We start from the raw sequence: 17965 nt of genomic DNA on the forward strand, positions 1-17965 counted from the left end.
TTTCAAACGGATGGTAATTGAGGGCTTAGCTGCTTTAATTGTTGCAGCGCAGCTGGTAAGTAGAAAAGCTCCAACCTATATTCAGACTGCGCTTAGCGTGTTGCGTGTTGCAGTATCGCATGACCGAGCCTGCACGCTTGTCTGTCTGCTGCCTTATCTTTGACAAACCACTAACATGTAGCAGCGGCGAGGGGCATGAGCCCCATGCTGAGACGACCCCACCCCCACCCCCACCACCACCCCTCCCGTCTCCCACTCCCACCTGCTGGCCTGCTGTCTGAAGAACACCGGGCTGAAGATCTCGCCCAGCGATCGGGCGCCGAGCAGGTTCTTGGAGCCGTTCTGGCACACTCGGGCGAAATGCCTGAGCAGACAGTGGAGAGTCAGCCAGTACTGGGGCGGCAGGCTCGGGGTGCTGGCGATGCGACGCAGCAGCCTGGGCGCATTCCTCCGGATTGGCCACCTCTGTTTGAGAGCGACAGCGAGAGCGATGCGGGGGGGGGGGGGGGGGGGGGGGGGGGGGGGGTCAGACAGACAGACGCGAAGACAAGAAAGAGAGAGAGAGAGAAAAAAATAAAAGAAGGACTTCCTCGGCTGAAGACCAGCATCAAATGAGAGCGCTTTTGCTTTTGCTTTTTCAACAAAGGAGGTGGAAAAAAGGCATCATGTGCAGTTAGTCGAGCGAACCGCACGGAGGTGAGTGTGGTTGACAATGAGTAAGGTACACTCGCAGGTGATTGGCTGCTCGGAGACGCTCGAGATAGACTTTCAGGCTCATTTTAGTTCTTATTAACCACGGATATCCTGTTTCTGGCCATGTGACAGCGAGAGAATGCAGCGCTGCAGAACGGTGTGAGAACTTCTTCTTTCTCTGCTTGCAGCAGACAGACAGACAGACAGACAGACGGGACAGACAGACAGACGGACAGACAGACAGACAGACAGACAGACAGACAGACAGACAGACAGACGGACGGACGGACGACGAGACAAAATACACTTCATGTATACTTTATGAGCCTTTTTCTTAAAATGTACCCGCAGAGGCCGACAACAACAACAAAAACGAGGGGAAAGTCTTCTTTGGGAGGGTACCGAAGACGTCTCGTGGTTTCGCGTTTCAAAGTAATCGATCGTCCAGTAGAGAAGCAGGAACACACACGACGTCAGCACTTCCGTTTTAAGGCCAACTGTGAATGCGTCGCGCGCTCTCACCTTTGGCGGTGTGGACCATCTGAGCGTATACTGCAGCGGGGATGACGGGCTGGGGGAGATCCTGCAGGTACCTAAGCAGACCGTCACACAGGACCGGCAGCTCCAGCTGATCCAGGTCGGCCGAGGGAGGATCTGAGGAGCGAGAGGACCCACAAGATGCACAACTTTAACTTCCGTACGGAGAAACGTTTACGCACACAAGATAAGATATTAATACGATACGATGACGTACAATACGATAAGATACGACATGAAACGACACGACAGGATCCGATAAGATACGAAAGATAAGGTATGACTTTATTAATCCCGCAGTGAGGAAATTTAGTTGTTTAAGAATACAGGTAAGAAAAAAAAAATACAAATACCCATGCAAAAAAAAAAAAAGAATAGAATAAAAAAAGGAAAAAACTTTAAAGAAAACAAAATCCAATGTATAAATACACACACACACACACATACACACAAGCTATATGCACAAAATAAATGAATACAGCTTGATATGTCCAGTGAAATATTAAGAAAAAAGATCATCATTGCACGTAGGTGATCAAAAATATATCACCAGTTTAACCAGACCACAGACGCTTCTGGGTTTCTCTTACGTACTCTATGCGGCATGTCTTTCTTTGGCACCTCACACCTCCTCCATTTGACACTTCCTCATCATATACAGGTTTCATAAACGCTGATACAAAAAAAAAAAACCCAAAAAAAGACTCACCGCAATCAAAGTACTGTCTGACTTCAAGGCCAGCACCGGCAGTGAAATGTTCGATACAACGTTGGGTTATCCAGACCTGCGAACGATCAAAGAAACGCACGTCAGAGCGACTGACTAAACTAACACGCAACGTTTTTTTTTTCTTTTTCTTCTGTGCAACAGGTCACATCAGCACAGTTTAAGTTCACCTTTCTTCTCGATGGCTTCCAGCAGGTCTGGCCAGCATGGGGGGAGCGGTCCTCCGGAGGGAAAACTGCTCCGTCACGTCCAGCAGACAGAAACCTGGAGGAGATAACCAACAAACCGCTCAACTAAATGTGATTTGATATTATATTATATTATTATATTATAATTAGCAGTTTACAATAGAGCGCATTGCTTCCACGGATCCCTGCGAATAAAGATGAAAGAACAACTTTAGTCTTGATGGTAAATTCCTGTTTAGCCTCTAAAAAGAAATGTGGGGGATGAAAACTATTTTTGCACACGTATAGCTTATTTTTATTATTATTATTATTATTATTTATATTTAAGCACAGCTAAAACTGCATTTGCGACTCGTGCGACGAACGTTCACACAGCGACATTAAAAAAGAAAACGCCGAGGGCCGCGATTTCATCTGGGACGGGCGAAGGCCGACTTGCAAAAACTGCTCAAGAACCTCAAAAGGCAGCGGGTACGCGGACCAAAGCGCCGCCTTCAGACGTTGAAAAAAAAAAAACAAACAAAAAAAAACAGTATTTACAACAGGCTGATTCAAGAAGTGGAGGTGCTGAGCAACTAGAGTTAGAGGGTTTGGTGGACCGAGGGACTAAGCAAATATCCTGCGATACGAGGCAAGCCAGGTCTGACTTTTTTTTTCACTGGCGTTCCCTTCAGAACTTTGCGCCCAGGTGTGGACATGAAAGGACGAAGGAGCTGGCGAGGATTTTTATTTGGATTTGCAAAGGCGTATTTTGAAAAGGCGCTTTTCTGAAAGGCTCAACTGTTCAACACCAAGTCCGCGCTCTCAAAATGCTGAATGGAAGTCTTTCTCGTCACCATATTTTTCTTCGACCTTAAAAAAAAAAAAAAAAAAAAAAAAAAGGTTGACTTTTTTTTTCTCCTTCTTCAATCAGACATTAAACGGGCCAACTACCGGTCTCACCGATGCATGCGTGCCGCTCATTACCGAGGAACTACCCCCCTACCCCCCTCCTCCTCTTCCACCAAAGAGGGTTCAATCAGGCAAATAAATGAACCACTTCATCCAAATCCACATCCTCTGGCCTGCGCAGCTCTCAGGCTGGCGTGTTGCGTGTGAAGAAACTGGATTACCAAAGTCCCTCTAACCACAGGACACACACAACTCCATGTAGGACAACTGGTCATCTGGAAGACATTATTGGAACTGGGAGTTTTGTTTTTTTTAATTTTTATTTTTTTTCCCCCTTTCTTTCTCCGAAGCAGTGAACTCTGAGGTGGAGCACCAAAAGTTTCCCTAAATAGAGATTGAGGCACGCAGCGCTGCCATCACACACACACACACACACACACACACACACACACACACACACACACACCTTGGAAGTGTAACCTTTCTCGCAGACAAGATATCCAACACAGCTGTCCTTCCACAGCCAACCTTTTTCTGAGAAACTCAAGTTCACAACCTGCAGTTAAATTTAAAACCCCGGCAGACGCGCCCAACTCTCCTACTGTTCATATCTGCAAGAGGATCCGCCGTGGGTGGAGGGGGTGGGGGTCGGTCGGAGGGTTTGATTCCATTTTAAGTTTTCTGATCGACCAAAGCCCGGAAGATGTTTTCAGTGTTAAAGATTATGTAACACTTTTAGAGCCGGGGGCAGGAAGTTGTTTCGACTTTAGACCAATCGCAGGAGGTTTCAGAAGGGACAGATACGGGCAAAAATATTTAGCCTGGGGGGGGGGGGGGGTTTACAAAACTTTATGGATTTGTTTTTGGACGATCCGCTGGCCCGCCAGGATTCGTCCCGCTGTGCTCGATGGCCCATACGCCACTGAATACAATAAAACAAGTCAATACTGGCCAAGCGTTTCCAGAGATAGAGACAACTTGCCCGTGCTGGTCTGGTGGGCGGGGGCTTAGGACAGACAGGAAATGGAGGAAGGACGCATTTCCAAATTCTAGTGTTTTTCTTTTTCTTTGTTGTTGTTGTTTTTTTTTTTTTCCCTTTTCCAGAACGGTCTGTCCCAGCTCTTAAGCAACATATTCCAAAATACACAATACGAGGGTTTTAAAGCCTCTTCTTATATCCCCTAAACCAAGAACAAGTGAGCCGGAGTCTTGTGTTTATTTACTCTGCCCAAGGCCGGCCTGTGACTGACACCCGGCAGCCCGCGGATCGAGTTGCTTCTCGGTACTGTCAACGATGTGATAGTTTGGGCACCGATGGGATTGTATCGAGTGGCAGACGAACTATGGCAGAAATGCTTCGAGCCATCGGCGATGACTTCTGTGATGCCTTGGCGTGGGATCAAACGAGCCAACGCGCTCCTACTGGCTGCCGCTTGTAACCGAGGAAACGTGTAGCTAGAGAAGGGGGGGGGGGGGGGGGGGAAAATAGATCGCATTTTGCCGTGTTCATTTAAGGTATGATGATGATTCCGGTAAAGCTATTAACGGCACACCAACGTTGAACGCGTTTCACTTCGACCCGCAGCCGAAGCTCCCAGTTCATGCTGGAAGACGGTAAAACCTGCCGATCACTTCTTCTTCTTCACCCATCGGGCGTAAACGATACGAGAACTACAACAAAAGGCCCTCCTCGCGTTGGAGCGGCGCGGCGCGACGACAACAACAACAACAACACAACGTGGAGCAGTTGTTTTGCCGTGTTTTTTCGAACAGCTGACTCTCCTCAAGAGTTTCAATGCGAGTTAGTTTCTGCGGTGACTGGGTGAAAGAGCACAGAGTGAGGTGGGGGAGGAGGGGGGGGGGTGTTCTTTGGACGTGCCTCTACAAGTCTGAATGTTTGGCAGACCTCATGATACATCCCGAAAGGCATCAGCCGACTGGCTGACTACAAGTCAGTTAGGACGACCGCAGGTTGGGGAAGTGGATGCAGCTGCCACTGGTGCTGCTGCGGCGGCAGCGTTCGGTGGGTGGGTGGGTGGGGGGGCACAATCTCCACAAACGGTATGTCTGAACCGAGGGAACTGCAGACTGCGGGCGGGACGGACACGCACTAAAGATAGAACACACTTTGGATAAATTTAGAAGGGGCCCCGCTCAAGTAAACAGCATTTTCAGGCCACACCGCTTCTTCTTGTCTGAAAAAAATAAAATGAAAACTCTCGCTGAGGCACGCCAGCAAAAACTGATAACGGAAAACTCCCCGCACATCAACACATTATAGAGCACTAACTGCACTACAAGGGTATCCCCCTGTACCGCACCGTTTACACAAAGGGCTGCTGATACTACCAAAAAAAAAGCCCAAAAAAAAAACCTATCTACAAATTTACTAACAACAGATGTACAAAAAAAAAAAAAAAAAAAAAAAAACACTCCCGGATTTCTGTTAACACGTGTGCACGGGCAGCTCTAACATGCTCCAACACGGTGGTACTTCAAGCCAATGAGTGATGGCGCTCTCTGAGCCGAAGGTAAAGGGGAGAAAGAAAAGAAAGAAGAAAAAAAAAAAAAAAAAAGGGGGACAGGCAATGTCTCCTCCTGCAGGGCGCAAGACGTAGTGCAAAGCCAGAGCGGCGTCCAATGAGGAGGCTGTTGCTACAACTTGACAATTAACCCTTTGAGGAGCAGACCGTCGATGAGCGAGCGAGCACACACACACACACACACACACACAGCTCGAATCGATGAGTACAGATGTCACAGATGTTTTCGTGATGGCTGTTCGAGGACAACACAGGATGCGACCCGCGACGCGAGGCCTACGCTGAGAGGGTGTGCTGTAACTGCACATTTAGGGGGTACAAAACCTCCCCCTCCCCCCCCCCCCCTCTCCGCCCACCCCTCCCTCCCTCCCTCCCTCCCCCCGGGGCGTGAAGAGGTGCATTCTGGTTTCAATAAGAAATTGAAAAACGGCTAAAAGAAGCAGATGATTTATGTCGTTCAAAGCGTTACGTAACGCCACACCCTCACCTACCTCCCCACACTCCCTAGTCCCCCCCACCTCCTCCTCCTGCCCCTCCTCCTTTAATAAATCACATATCTGAAATACCTTCCTCTGCCCCTCCACCCTCTCCCCCACCCTTGTGCCTGTCTCTCCCTAATCTCACTTTTGTCTTATTATTCCCCCCCCCCCCCCCCCCCCCCCGGGTCCAACAGTCAGGGCCTCTCTGTGCTTTATCACGTTCGCTCTCTTTTTCCTAATCCCGCTAGGCGGACGGTCTCCGACTCCCCAAGTAAAGAAGATTCGCCAATTCAAGACTTCGGGTCCTCCGCGACACAATCAAGTAATGAAACGGTCATGCACCGCTTTCGTGCGCACAGTTCCTGCACAAGTCCGACGGGATTTATACGCTAATGCAGTTTGGTGAAGGAAAAAAACTAAAAAAAAAAAAAAAAAAAATCTAATTACAGTGTTGATTTTATTAAGCCCTAAAAATTACATTACGAGTGTTCCCCCCCCCCCCCCCCCCCCCCCCCACATCGCTGAACATCAGCATATTTTAAAACGTCGGGCCGCAACTACAGCATTTATAATTTGAGGGTCCGTGTTCTGATATCCTTCGGAGCAGGCAAAGTGGCGTAATTGAACAATCACTCAGGGGAAGCGCGGCTCGCCGTTTTACACTGTGAAGCTTTTTATAAGCCACTAAAAGCAGTTAAGCATACGTCTGTTATTTCTTGCGCGTCGGTTTCAGTTTACGATTTGAATTAAAAAAAAAAAAAAAAAAAAAAAAAAAGTAATTCGCACAAATCAATTATTCAATTAACCAGCACTTTTTCAGCCAATAATGTCACATCTTCTTAAATGTAAAGATTTACTCCTTTTTTTTTTTAATCTTAATTGCCAGTTAACTTAATATTTCTCGGGTTTGAGCTCTCGTCGGTCGGTCGAGTTGCTCGTGCTTTAAGAGTCTCCGGCGCACTTTGGTGGCCGTTTTCTTACATTTTACAGAACCGACGATTAATTAACACCACTGCGAGTTGCCGCCCCGCTCACAGGAACGTACGGCGCTCTGACTTTGTCTGAACAGCATCAGGAGAAGGATGAATCCGTGTTACCACGGTAGCGCTCGAGAAACCGCCACGAACGCTGCGATAAGCGATCCCCGGGTGTCGCCGCGAGTCGAACAAGCTAGCGACAAACGAAAAGACGTCACAAGACGCCCCTCTGTGACACGGACCCGACGTTAGGAACTATGACGAGGCGAAGATATATTTAAATCCGGCCGAGTCTGACGTTTGCGGGAAGGGGATTTGCCTGCTGCCACTCCCCCCCCCGCCCTCCCATCCGACCTCAGCTATCATCGAGCAACCGATAAAACAAGTGGGAACAAAAAAACAACAACATCTAAACAGAGAAGTCATTTTCTACTAATTCCCCCCCCCCCCTTCCTCCTCCTCCTCTCAAAAAAAAAGGTCAAATAAACCCAAATCAGTGAAATTTGCCTCTCGCCAGCGGCGTGTGCGCTGATAACAATGACGGCGTAAAAGAGCAATCACCGGGGCGGCTATTCAGCGTGCAACCCATTTATTGTCCGGTTGCATTGTGCATCAAGTTACTGCAATCAGCACTTAGCACAATACTGATTCATCACAAAGCTACAAATCAGTCCACCATGCAGTCTGTGCTGCACCCCTTCCACCAAAGAAGCGCCAACACATTCCTGCCCCCCCCCCCCCCCCACACTCACACACACACACACACACACACACTAACCCCCCCCCCCCACCAGGCTGCCTTTCAGTCCCACAGAGGAGCACGACATCGGAGCAAACTACTGCATGATAAAACTTTCGGCCGTGTTTGTTCTGCCGCTGACTTGGATGGATTTACCGATCCGTGTCCGTCCTTTTTCTGAAGGGGGGGGGGGGACACAAAAACCACACACAAAAAACGCGCATACCGATTTGAAACCAAAGTCACGAACATGCATAATTTAAGAGAAAAGTGAACTCGGGAGAAGGGAAAAGAAAGAAAAATTGACAGTACTGACAGAAAGAGTGTTCAATACAGCAGATGTCAGCCTGAGTGCTAAAGAGGCCCAGGGAAGGAGCGCTGCATTATCTCAACCTCCAGCTGAGCCCAGCTCTCTCTCCCTGAAACCGTCTCCTTCGTACCGCCAGCTCTCTTCCTTCCAGTAGCTGCTCTCACCGTCTGTACTTCATATAGATATATATATAGAGAGAGAGAGAGAGAAAGGGAACTTAACGTCCTCGTTTTGTATTTATCGGTAATGAGTTTGCTGACATACAAGAAAAGACTTAACTGCTGTGATTTAGAAAAAAAGAAAAAGAAGTTATTGACGGAAATGCCCCCCCCCATCCACTCCCCATTTTTCTACTGAAAACTGAAAACGTACCTCTCGAAAAAAAAAAAAAAAAGCGAGAGAAGACAGACGGCCTCAAATATTTCCTCAAAACAAGATCGAGCACGCAGGCTTGAACCTTGTGAGAGCACGTAGAGCAACAACCAGTTATTCAGACTCTTTATCTCTTCGCGTTCGGAAGATTGTTCGCTCAGACGGGCGGCTGGAAGATAAAGAGCAATTATACGCACAGAAAAAAAGGCCAACGCTGGAGGTTAATATCTAAACCTTCGACTCGGCAATCTTAACATGCGAGGCGGTCACCGAGCTCCAGAAAGGCTACCAGGTAGTTTTGCTTTATGACTCGGCGAATTAAGTGTTGCCGTGTTGTGACTTGGATTAAACCATGCGGAGAAATATACTTCATTAACTTTTGATTGTTTTGGGCAGGAAAAAGTTTCAATTTAAAAATAACCTCTGCCGTTTCTGTACGAGCTCAAATGAGCTCCGAGCTGAGGTTATTCTCTGACTTCCTTCAGCGTTGGCGGGGCACAAACTCGCAGATATTCTCTCGACTGAGAGGCCCAGCAAAGGAGCAACACTTTAATGTTTATAAAAAAAAAAAAAAAAAAAATAAAATAAAATGGCTGAAAGCTGGAATGAGGAGGAATAGTTTCCCAAGCCAGGCCCTCTTTCTCTTTTTCTCTCTCCCACTCCACATCTGCTGCACTCATGTAACCCCCCCACCCCCCTCCTCCCTCATCCCACCTCCCACTGGCTCAGAGAGGAGAGGCCCCCTTTCCAAGCCTCCATTCTCCCCCTCGACCAGAGCTGACTGTAGGAACTATCAAAACATTAAAAGAGGAGGAGGAAAGAGGAAGAAGAAGAAGAAGAAGAAGAAGAAGAAGAAGAAGAAGAAGAAGAAGAAGAAGAAGAAGAAGGAAAAAAAAAAAAAAAGGCTGTGGAGTAGGAGGAAGGGGAGCAAGATCCCCTCGGAGGTGGGGCAATAAATCACAAACTCTCTGGGAGCAACAAGATCCTCTTCAAAGCCCCCTCGGGCAAGCAGAGCTCCCTCCTCCCAGGACGCCCCACCTCCAGCCCCCCCCCCCAGCCCCTTTTGCACACTATCCCTCCCAGCGATCACAGGGGCTCTCTCTCCCTTACCCACAACTCCCTCCCCCTCACCTCCCCCCATCTCTCTCCCACAGCCCAGGACACAGAGACTTTTTTCTTCTCCCGGTGCTACAGTCAACTCGCTCCAGTCTTCGGCGCTGCTGGCCACTCAACCACGACAACGCCATCCAACACGCATGCTGCCCCCCCCCCCCCCCCCCGGCTCCGCGCACACTGTAAAGAATTTCACAATCGTACCACAAAGAGCAACATTTCTTTCTTTCTTTTTTTTTTTTTAAAACGACAACAAAAAAATTGGCAACTTGCAGCTGCTCTTTAGGTGAGCGCAGAGCTTTAAGTGCACATTTCACGCCGGCCGCAGCGTCTTTAAAAAGATGCGAGTTTTTTTTTTTTAATTGCAGCTCATCGCTGCGGCCTGAGCAGCAACACCGACTCGGATTTCAAAGGGTCGTTTTGACGCAAACGTTTAAAAGGAGCTAAAAACAAAAAAGGAGCTTAAAAAAAGAGACGCGCCGTAATTAACACCCGGCCAAATATTTCCGTTATAAACTCGGTAAAGAAATAAGTGGGCGGTGTGACTGACGTTAAATATAGAAATACTGAAGAGTTCGTATTAGCGATGCACTTCCTGTTCCAGTAGCTACGCTGCTAACGTAGACCGCAAACACTGAACAGCCTGCTATCGTCCCTAAATAAAGAAATTCAAACGTTTCACCATGTTTCACCAATTTAACTCTGTCCGATAGGTCAAATGTTATAACATGCCAAGTGTGAATGTACGACACGTGTAAAGAAAATGATTGTTCTTCTTCACCGCGTTACGGGCAGCCATCTGCGATGTGTAAGATTTATCAGTCAGCACAAATAAATGTCAATTTTTTTTTTTTTTTGCCATGAAAAACCTTCAACTAATTCAAATTTGAGGAACGGCCTGACTTGTTGGTAAATATGCTTGTTTGAGGGCTTTAAAAAACAACAACAACAACAACAAAAAAACATCACCTGTTGGCAAACTCTACCAAAACTATCAAGTTTGTTTTTCCAGCTTCCCATCTAACTACAAGAAGTAAATAAGACATCATCAAATATACAGGAAGGCTCATTTTCATCCGTTTTGATAAATCTAGCTTACCATCTCCCCCCGCGCTTCCAGACAACAACAAAAAAAAGAAGCAATTTGCCTTAATTACCAGTGTACGGTGATCTAAGCAAGTTTCTCATTGCTGATGAGGGAGTTAAAATTCCCTTCAGATGCAGTTTTGAGGAGAAAACAGATGATAGTCACTGGTAACATATGGCTTGCACAAGATCCCCCCCGGTGTACGATACCCTGAATACACACCAGTGGCTTCGTCCTCTGGGAGCGAGCTCGGTTCACATTCAGTGCAGCTGCACAGCGCCGGTCAGAGCTACTTGCTCATAAAAAAACAACAACCAACCCCCCCCCCCTCCTCCCCCTCAAAAAAAAAACCCCCAGAAAAACTGCAGACTCAGCATCTTTCTTATACTTCATGAACCTGAATCCAGACCCGCCGGTTATTATCTCATCGATTCGCTTTAACAATTGATTCGTTTATGATAAAGGAGTGGGTGGACAACCGGGGAAAGATCGAAGAGGCCGTTTCGCGTACGACGCCGGGAACTCCTCCACACGACCACCTATCACCAACCGGCTAACTCCATCTGCTGATGAAGGCCGTGACATATGATGGCTGAAAGTTCAGGGGAAAAACCCAGTGAAAGGACCTCGGTATGTCAGCCAGATACCAGAGGAAGGTAAACAGTCATTTTCAAACATGGCTGTGTTCACATCCTGAACTTTTTCCCTCCAGTAAGAGTAAAACCATTTTTATGTTTTCTTCCTGCAAAAAGGTGGCAGCAGGAAAGGCTGCGTTTTATTTGACGTTATCGACATTTAAGATGTCGCGAACCATTACGTAACGATCGTCTAATCTAATCTTTCCTGGAGCCTCATTGCACAAGCAACAACAACGAGAGCTGTTTTTTTTTTTTTGTTTTTTTTTTTTGCATCGCGAGTTAGCCGAGGGAAAGCTATTTTTGATTCTGAGTTATATAAATTTTTCCCTTTAGACTTGCCCTCAATTTCACTCTAGAAAGTGTTTTCTTTTCGGGTATATGTCGCAAGCTTGTTGGTTTCGGTTGACTACTTGAAAATCCTGCTTCATTTTTCTGGTGACAGCTAGCTCAACTCAAATGAGGACACTGCGTAGAGGTAGCCACAGAGGAATTATGGGAACTGGTGTTGGACGTATGAACTCCAGGCAGCTATGGAAATCAGTTTTAAAAATCGCACGATAAGACTGCAACTGCCAGGTAGAATAGTGATGTACCGTTGATTCACCTCGTGCTACTGTGGTAAATTCATTAAATCGCAGACATTTTTGACGTCGCACTTCAGGGCCCGGTGACCATTGTCATATTTCTTCTTACAGAGAACTCTCAACGCCTTCTCGGATTTAACCGACAGCAACATGTGACTCGGGTGCCTGAACACCTGTTAAACTGTGTTGGTTCGGCACTCACCTTGTTCCGAGTCGGAGTCGGCCTCTGTCCTGAAGACGCCCGGCGCTACGGGTAAGGGCCGGAGGGGCCTCGGCTTCGGCGTCGGGGGAGAGATCCATTTCTTCCCGATGTACTCGACGTATGTCCCGGGGAAGTCCCCCTTTTCCTGAGTGGTTTCGTTAAAGCCCGGCAGCCAGCCAACCTCGTCTGGCCTCTGCTCCAGTCCGTCCGTGTACCCGAGAGCCACCAGGGCTCCTTTGCTGACCAACAGTATATCCCCCACATGCAGGTTTATGTCCTCCTCCCGCTCCTTCTTGTAGTCGTAAAGCGCCCTGTACTGGTACCCTTCAGCACTCATGTCGACCACTTTGCGTCGAGGTCTTCTTTTCAACGATGAGCTTCAACCCAAGTTACTTTTCAGGTTTTTCTGAGGACGTGCTTATTCCACGTACTCATTTGCTGGCTCCGACGGTCCCAAGAAAGCAACGTTCGACAGTTTTCGGAAGAACAACTATTTCAAGCTCGTCGTCATTCTTTTACAGCTCTCCCGTCTCTTTTTGGATGATTTGCTGCCCCCTTGGTGTGTCGCCCCACAGCGTGCACCCATCGGTAAGTGATCGTGAGACCTGTAAGACGAGAGCAGAGGCCATTTACGCCACAAGACAAATACTGTACGTATTGCATACGGTGTTTGAGCAGACTAAAGGTCTTGACAAAGAAATAACACGAAAATGCGAAATATTAAAATTTTCAAAACTATTCATACAATGCGAATTTGGGAGTTAATAGTATTTAAAAAAAAAAAATGAAAAAAAAAGGTTCAAACAGATTCACGCCAGCTAATCCTTCACGCAAAATGGATTCAAAATGGTAAAAACATATTTTTGAATTGGTCGTGGCTAGTATAAAGGTAAACCGCTGTGGGCGGAAAACTACAACGCTGCCGTAAACATACGCTACTTATTCTTTCAAAGCGACGAGAGATGGTTTGACGTAGTTTACGTAGTGGGACATCAGCCAATCCGAGAAAGGAGGAGTTTTGGTTGGGAATCTCTGGGTTCAGAGCTGATGACAAAGAGGTGACCCAACTAATAACGGACAAATCTTTGAGCTCCATGAAAGTGGACAAGTGCAATGCAAGTTCTGCAGCTGAATGATTATTCATCGCAGAGGAAACTAAGGATGTCACAACGCCCGGAAATGAATAATGTGTTTGGTCTTTATTGACTGTGCAAAAAGCTCAGAAAAATTCCTCAGAAAAAAAATGAAACGGCACTTCTTTTTTTTTCAAACAGTTCTAAAGAATATAGTGATGTGCAAATGAATCGCAATAAAAAAAATAATAATAAATGCTTCTAGTGTGTACGTGACATTAGTTTGGTTAAGTTTCAAGAGTAGCACAGACTTGATTGATCAGACTTTTACAGTATGCAAAGAATTTGCAGTGATAACAGGAAGTCGAAGCACAAATTCTGGGGCATGCCTTTACACGTTATATAAAACATGCACAGAGCCGGGTTTTTTGTTTTTGTTTTTAAATCACATTATTAATTTATACACAAGCCAAGTTGGCTGCAAATCATACATGTACCAGACTGTAACGTAAAGTCGCGTTAAATACGGTTAATTTCATCATTTAGTACTTTATTGTACCCCTGACGTAACCCTCAGGCGGAAACACAATAACTTTAACACAAGTAAATAATTTACTGACTGTATTACGATCAGATGTTTTGTTTTCTTTGGGTCCATTTTTTTTACAGTTCGCTGTAAAAAAAAAAAAAAAAAAAATCGACTTCAAAACATACGGCTGCTAACATTAGCACTATTTATAATAACTAAATAAATAACCTTCCTGGTGCGTTAACGAGTCGGCAGCAAAAAAAAAAATTGTGGATTTGTAAAACGTTGAGATTAGTTTTTTTTTTTTTTTTTTTTTTTTAAAGCTCAACGCAGCAACTTTACATCGTCTGAGAAAAACAAACAAGGAAAAAAACAAAAAACAAAACAAAAAAAAAAACACGTCGCGTTAGCTAGCTAACGTCAGCATGCTAACACGATCGACTAGCGTTCGTTAGCTTCACGCTAAGTTACCGTTCGTAAACCGAAGACATCTAATAACGGTAAAGTGATGTTAAAGTAGTAGTTATAAGCAAAACAACAACAACAACAACAACAACAAAAAAGTTAACAGAAGAGAAGAAATGCAAAGAGAGAGAGAGAAAAAAAACGACTGCAACGGTGGAAAGTAAACTTAACTTTAAACTAACTGCATTTCAGAACATTTTACTACCAGGAGAGTTTTTGAATTAATACTTTTAAGGAAAGTGGCGTAAAGTTTTGTTGTTTTTTTTTTTTTGCTGGAAAGGGTGGTGGAGCTCCGACCGCAGTTAACTTACGGTGTTCACGGATCCGCACGTAAATCCAACGAGTCCTCGTCCCTCCACGCCGAAACGATCCGGCAGTTAAAACTTCAGATTTTGCGACGCGTGATGAATAAAAAAAAAAAAAAAATAAAAAATAAAAAAAATGGAAGATCCTTTACCGGACCGGTTTACCGAGGAAAAAAAGTCCTCCCGCTTGAGTTTAAATCCGATTTAAGAAGTACAAAGTGCTACCAGCCGGCAGCTCGTCGACATAACGGCGCGGCTTCCCCCCTCGTCGAGAACAAATGTTCCCTTGGACTTCGCCTCTTCGGCCGACGAGAGGGCCCCCCCCCCCCCCAAGACAAAGCACGGCCGCTCATTGGTCCGCGTCTCTGTCAATCAGGAAGGTCTCAACAATCGGACCAATGGTGACCCTGCAAGAGGCGGACACTCCCGCTCCATGTACTCTTACACGCAACGCGAAACACCTATGGAAGTTACATAACTTCTGCACGCAATTCCTGTTAATCAGGGTGCTTTTTTTTTTTGTTGCTATCAGTACCTGTTCTTATATTAACCTGAGATTATTTTTTTTACAGCATTAATATCTAAAGTAAGGACCAAAATTGACCAGTGAAGGTGAACAAAAACTACTCATATATTATTCATTTATTTGTTGTTTTTTTTGCTTACATACTATTCTGGAAGATGTTGTTTGTATATGACATTATATATTTAGAAAAACAAGACCCAAAACAACCTAGGTGTGCTATTTAAAAAAAAAAGACACACAGGACAGCACTTAAGCATTGTTTTCCCTTTTATTTTATTTTTCTATAAATCATTACATGTCAGTATGGAAGGTCCCCAAATCTTTCAGAGTCATCCTCCAAGGCACATGACCGTGAATGTGGGTGGCCTAATTATGGCAGGGGAACTGGGCTGGCTTGCAGAAATCCCCTATCAAGTACGAACCCTACTGTCCCGGCTGTGCTAAAGAGGCAGTAAGCAGCTTTGCACAAGGGATGGCCCCTTTAAGTGTTCCATGGTAACACAGGCATCAGTGGCCATCACCACTGAGAAAAAGAGGAAGGAGTGAAGTTGGTGCTGTTGAAACCAAAAATAACTGGGAACTTCAAACTACTGCGTTGAGAAACTCAAACTAAAATGCCCTTTTGACAACCTCCTTTGGATCACATTAACAATATTTTGCCAACTGTTGCAATTTTTTTTTTACAAACCACAGAAACCTCACAGTTATTGTGGAACTGGATTTCTTTCTACTGTTACGCAATTTATGTTTGCATTTACAACGGATGAAGTTTTCTTCCTTTCGAATGCCAGACCAAACTGTGTCCCTTAGATAGCCACTGAAAAGAAAAAGACATGGTTTATATTTCTGCTGCAGATAATAGAAAATAATATTTAAACCACCAGACCATATAATCCGCCTCCTCTGCTCCTTCTACCCCCCCCCCCCCCCCACACACACACACACACACGATTAAATAGCCATGTTCTGGTGACCCATCTGCTGCCATGCACATACCTAAATTACACCTCTAATTCTCCAACTGTACCAGACATTTACTGGACTGGACTTAGTTAATATTTTCTCACAGGCTGTTCAAAGTGAGGCATAAAAGTAAGTTTCCATGTTTGCCTTGTTCATACAACAGAATATTTTACAAACAAAGCTGTTGCCATCCTGGGTTGGTACAAAAGAAAGAGGCTATTCATAAATCAGGAAGTTATTCATTAAATGTTTTTAATGGCCACGGCGGTCGAGTGCAAGTGTGAATTTTGCACCCAGGTTTTGGTGAAGTTTGAAACTGAACTTTGAAATTTAAAGAGACATACAGGCCTGCCAGTACATGAGCTTGACCTGTTGTTTATATTTTATCCTCTGATCTTAGAGACTCTTTTTCATATTTTATGCAAAGCTAAGAAGCGTGCAGTGCAAACTAGACTAGTCCATGAAATGTACTGCTCTCTTACCGTAACACATTTGGTGGGTAATTGGACACCGGATTTATTTATGCTGAGAATATTTTGAATTCATCATGTTTCTTTTTGTACCATCCAGCACAGACTATGAAAGGAAGTGTGCACATAAACTACAGTATTCTGAAGGCTGTTTACATTTCCAGTAAACCTGCAGTTTGAAAGCTCTCATCTGGCGCACAAGGTCCAACCATGAATTGTTTTGTATGTAAATTATAATACGTATAAATTATTCCTATGCTTTGATGACAAATGGAAATTAGCATTTTGTTTGCTTGTCGTCTGAAAGCCCCGAGTCCCGTTTCAAGATGTAGTCTGACTTTCGATTAAGGCGTGGCTAACTTATCAAACCAAATATTAATAAGATCCTAAAAAGCTTAAACTCCACATATAATTTAACAGTAGCCAACGTATCAGCACCATGGCGGACAAGCTCAGAAAACACCTCTGCAAAACACGGTAACGACAACACAACAACAGTTTTACTCATTTATTTGAATAAAAAGGACCTTTAAGCTTTCATTTGACACTTTGGAAAATATGCTTATTCACTTTAAACGATGAGATGTATACAAGAGGATTGTTTGACTATACAATCAGGTTAACTTAGCTTAGCATTAAGACCGGAAGCGATAGAACAGCTAGGCTGGCACTTTTATTTTTGTACAAGTTCAACAAATAAAATATAATGTGTTGATAAGAAAGCTTCAGAGGTGTTCTTGTTGGATGTTGTTGCCTTAATACAGAGCTAGGATAGTTTTCCTCTGACTGTAGCTTTGTCTTTAGCAGACAGTACCAACTGTCTCATGTCTCATCAGACACTTGTGTGATATCAGCGTGGCGCCACGTTCTCAGTTATTAGCAACTTTCCTGTTTACGATAGAAAACATTACGATTCAGAAACTTCAAACCATTTGAACTCTGTGGAAATTTTACCAATGTAGGATTTGTTTAAATTTGGACTGAAGGACTGAAACACAGCCACAATCACTACATATGCAGATGAAGTCCACAAATGCACAAATGAAAAATGTCATTGTGACTTCTTTATTGTTCAAATGCCAAATACAATTCTAACAAAAACAAAACAAAAGGATAATGTCTGTCTGTTTTTCTGTAGTTGCCCCTGCTTACATCATGCAGGGCTTGTAGTGTCTGTCTGGCCCTGCTGTAGGGATCATGCCCTATTTGGGTCAGTCTCCATCCTTTTACATAATTATTGCCCTGCAATGACATGAAAAGTATTTTTTTGTATCAGACGAGTGCATGACCTGTTATAGTAACCACAGATTAAACCCTTTGATGCTGCTCTCGGGTGTCTGTCGTTTGCTAAACCACAACAACGCTTTAGGAACGTAACTTAAACTCTAAAAACTCTCGTACTTACCTTTATTAAAATGAAAATTAATGGATAGCCTATATATCTTGGCGAAAGTGATGGTTTTGTGTTTCCCCAGTATAATATTTTTTTTGTATCTCCTCTACCTGCAGTCCAGCCTTTTTTTCAGAAACGCCTTGAAAACAGAACACCTTCAA

General features: G+C 44.8%; 1 protein-coding gene across 1 annotated transcript in view; it reads right to left on the minus strand.

Annotated features, from left to right (window-relative positions):
• The window catches only part of pik3r1 (phosphoinositide-3-kinase, regulatory subunit 1 (alpha)), a 17899-nt gene extending 3182 nt beyond the window's left edge, over positions 1 to 14717 (minus strand). The window contains 9 exon segments of the mRNA XM_069160437.1: positions 263 to 435; positions 437 to 465; positions 1216 to 1347; positions 1940 to 1985; positions 1987 to 2015; positions 2128 to 2152; positions 2154 to 2221; positions 12081 to 12685; positions 14459 to 14717. Coding sequence (XP_069016538.1) covers positions 263 to 435; positions 437 to 465; positions 1216 to 1347; positions 1940 to 1985; positions 1987 to 2015; positions 2128 to 2152; positions 2154 to 2221; positions 12081 to 12417 — 839 coding nt within the window. The 5' untranslated portion in view covers positions 12418 to 12685; positions 14459 to 14717.
• Positions 14718 to 17965: the final 3248 nt, after the last annotated feature.

This window comes from Embiotoca jacksoni, unplaced genomic scaffold (assembly GCF_022577435.1).
Source record: "Embiotoca jacksoni isolate LCO1_2020_lvr unplaced genomic scaffold, fEmbJac1.0.p SCAF_10, whole genome shotgun sequence".
Taxonomy (NCBI): domain Eukaryota; kingdom Metazoa; phylum Chordata; class Actinopteri; family Embiotocidae; genus Embiotoca; species Embiotoca jacksoni.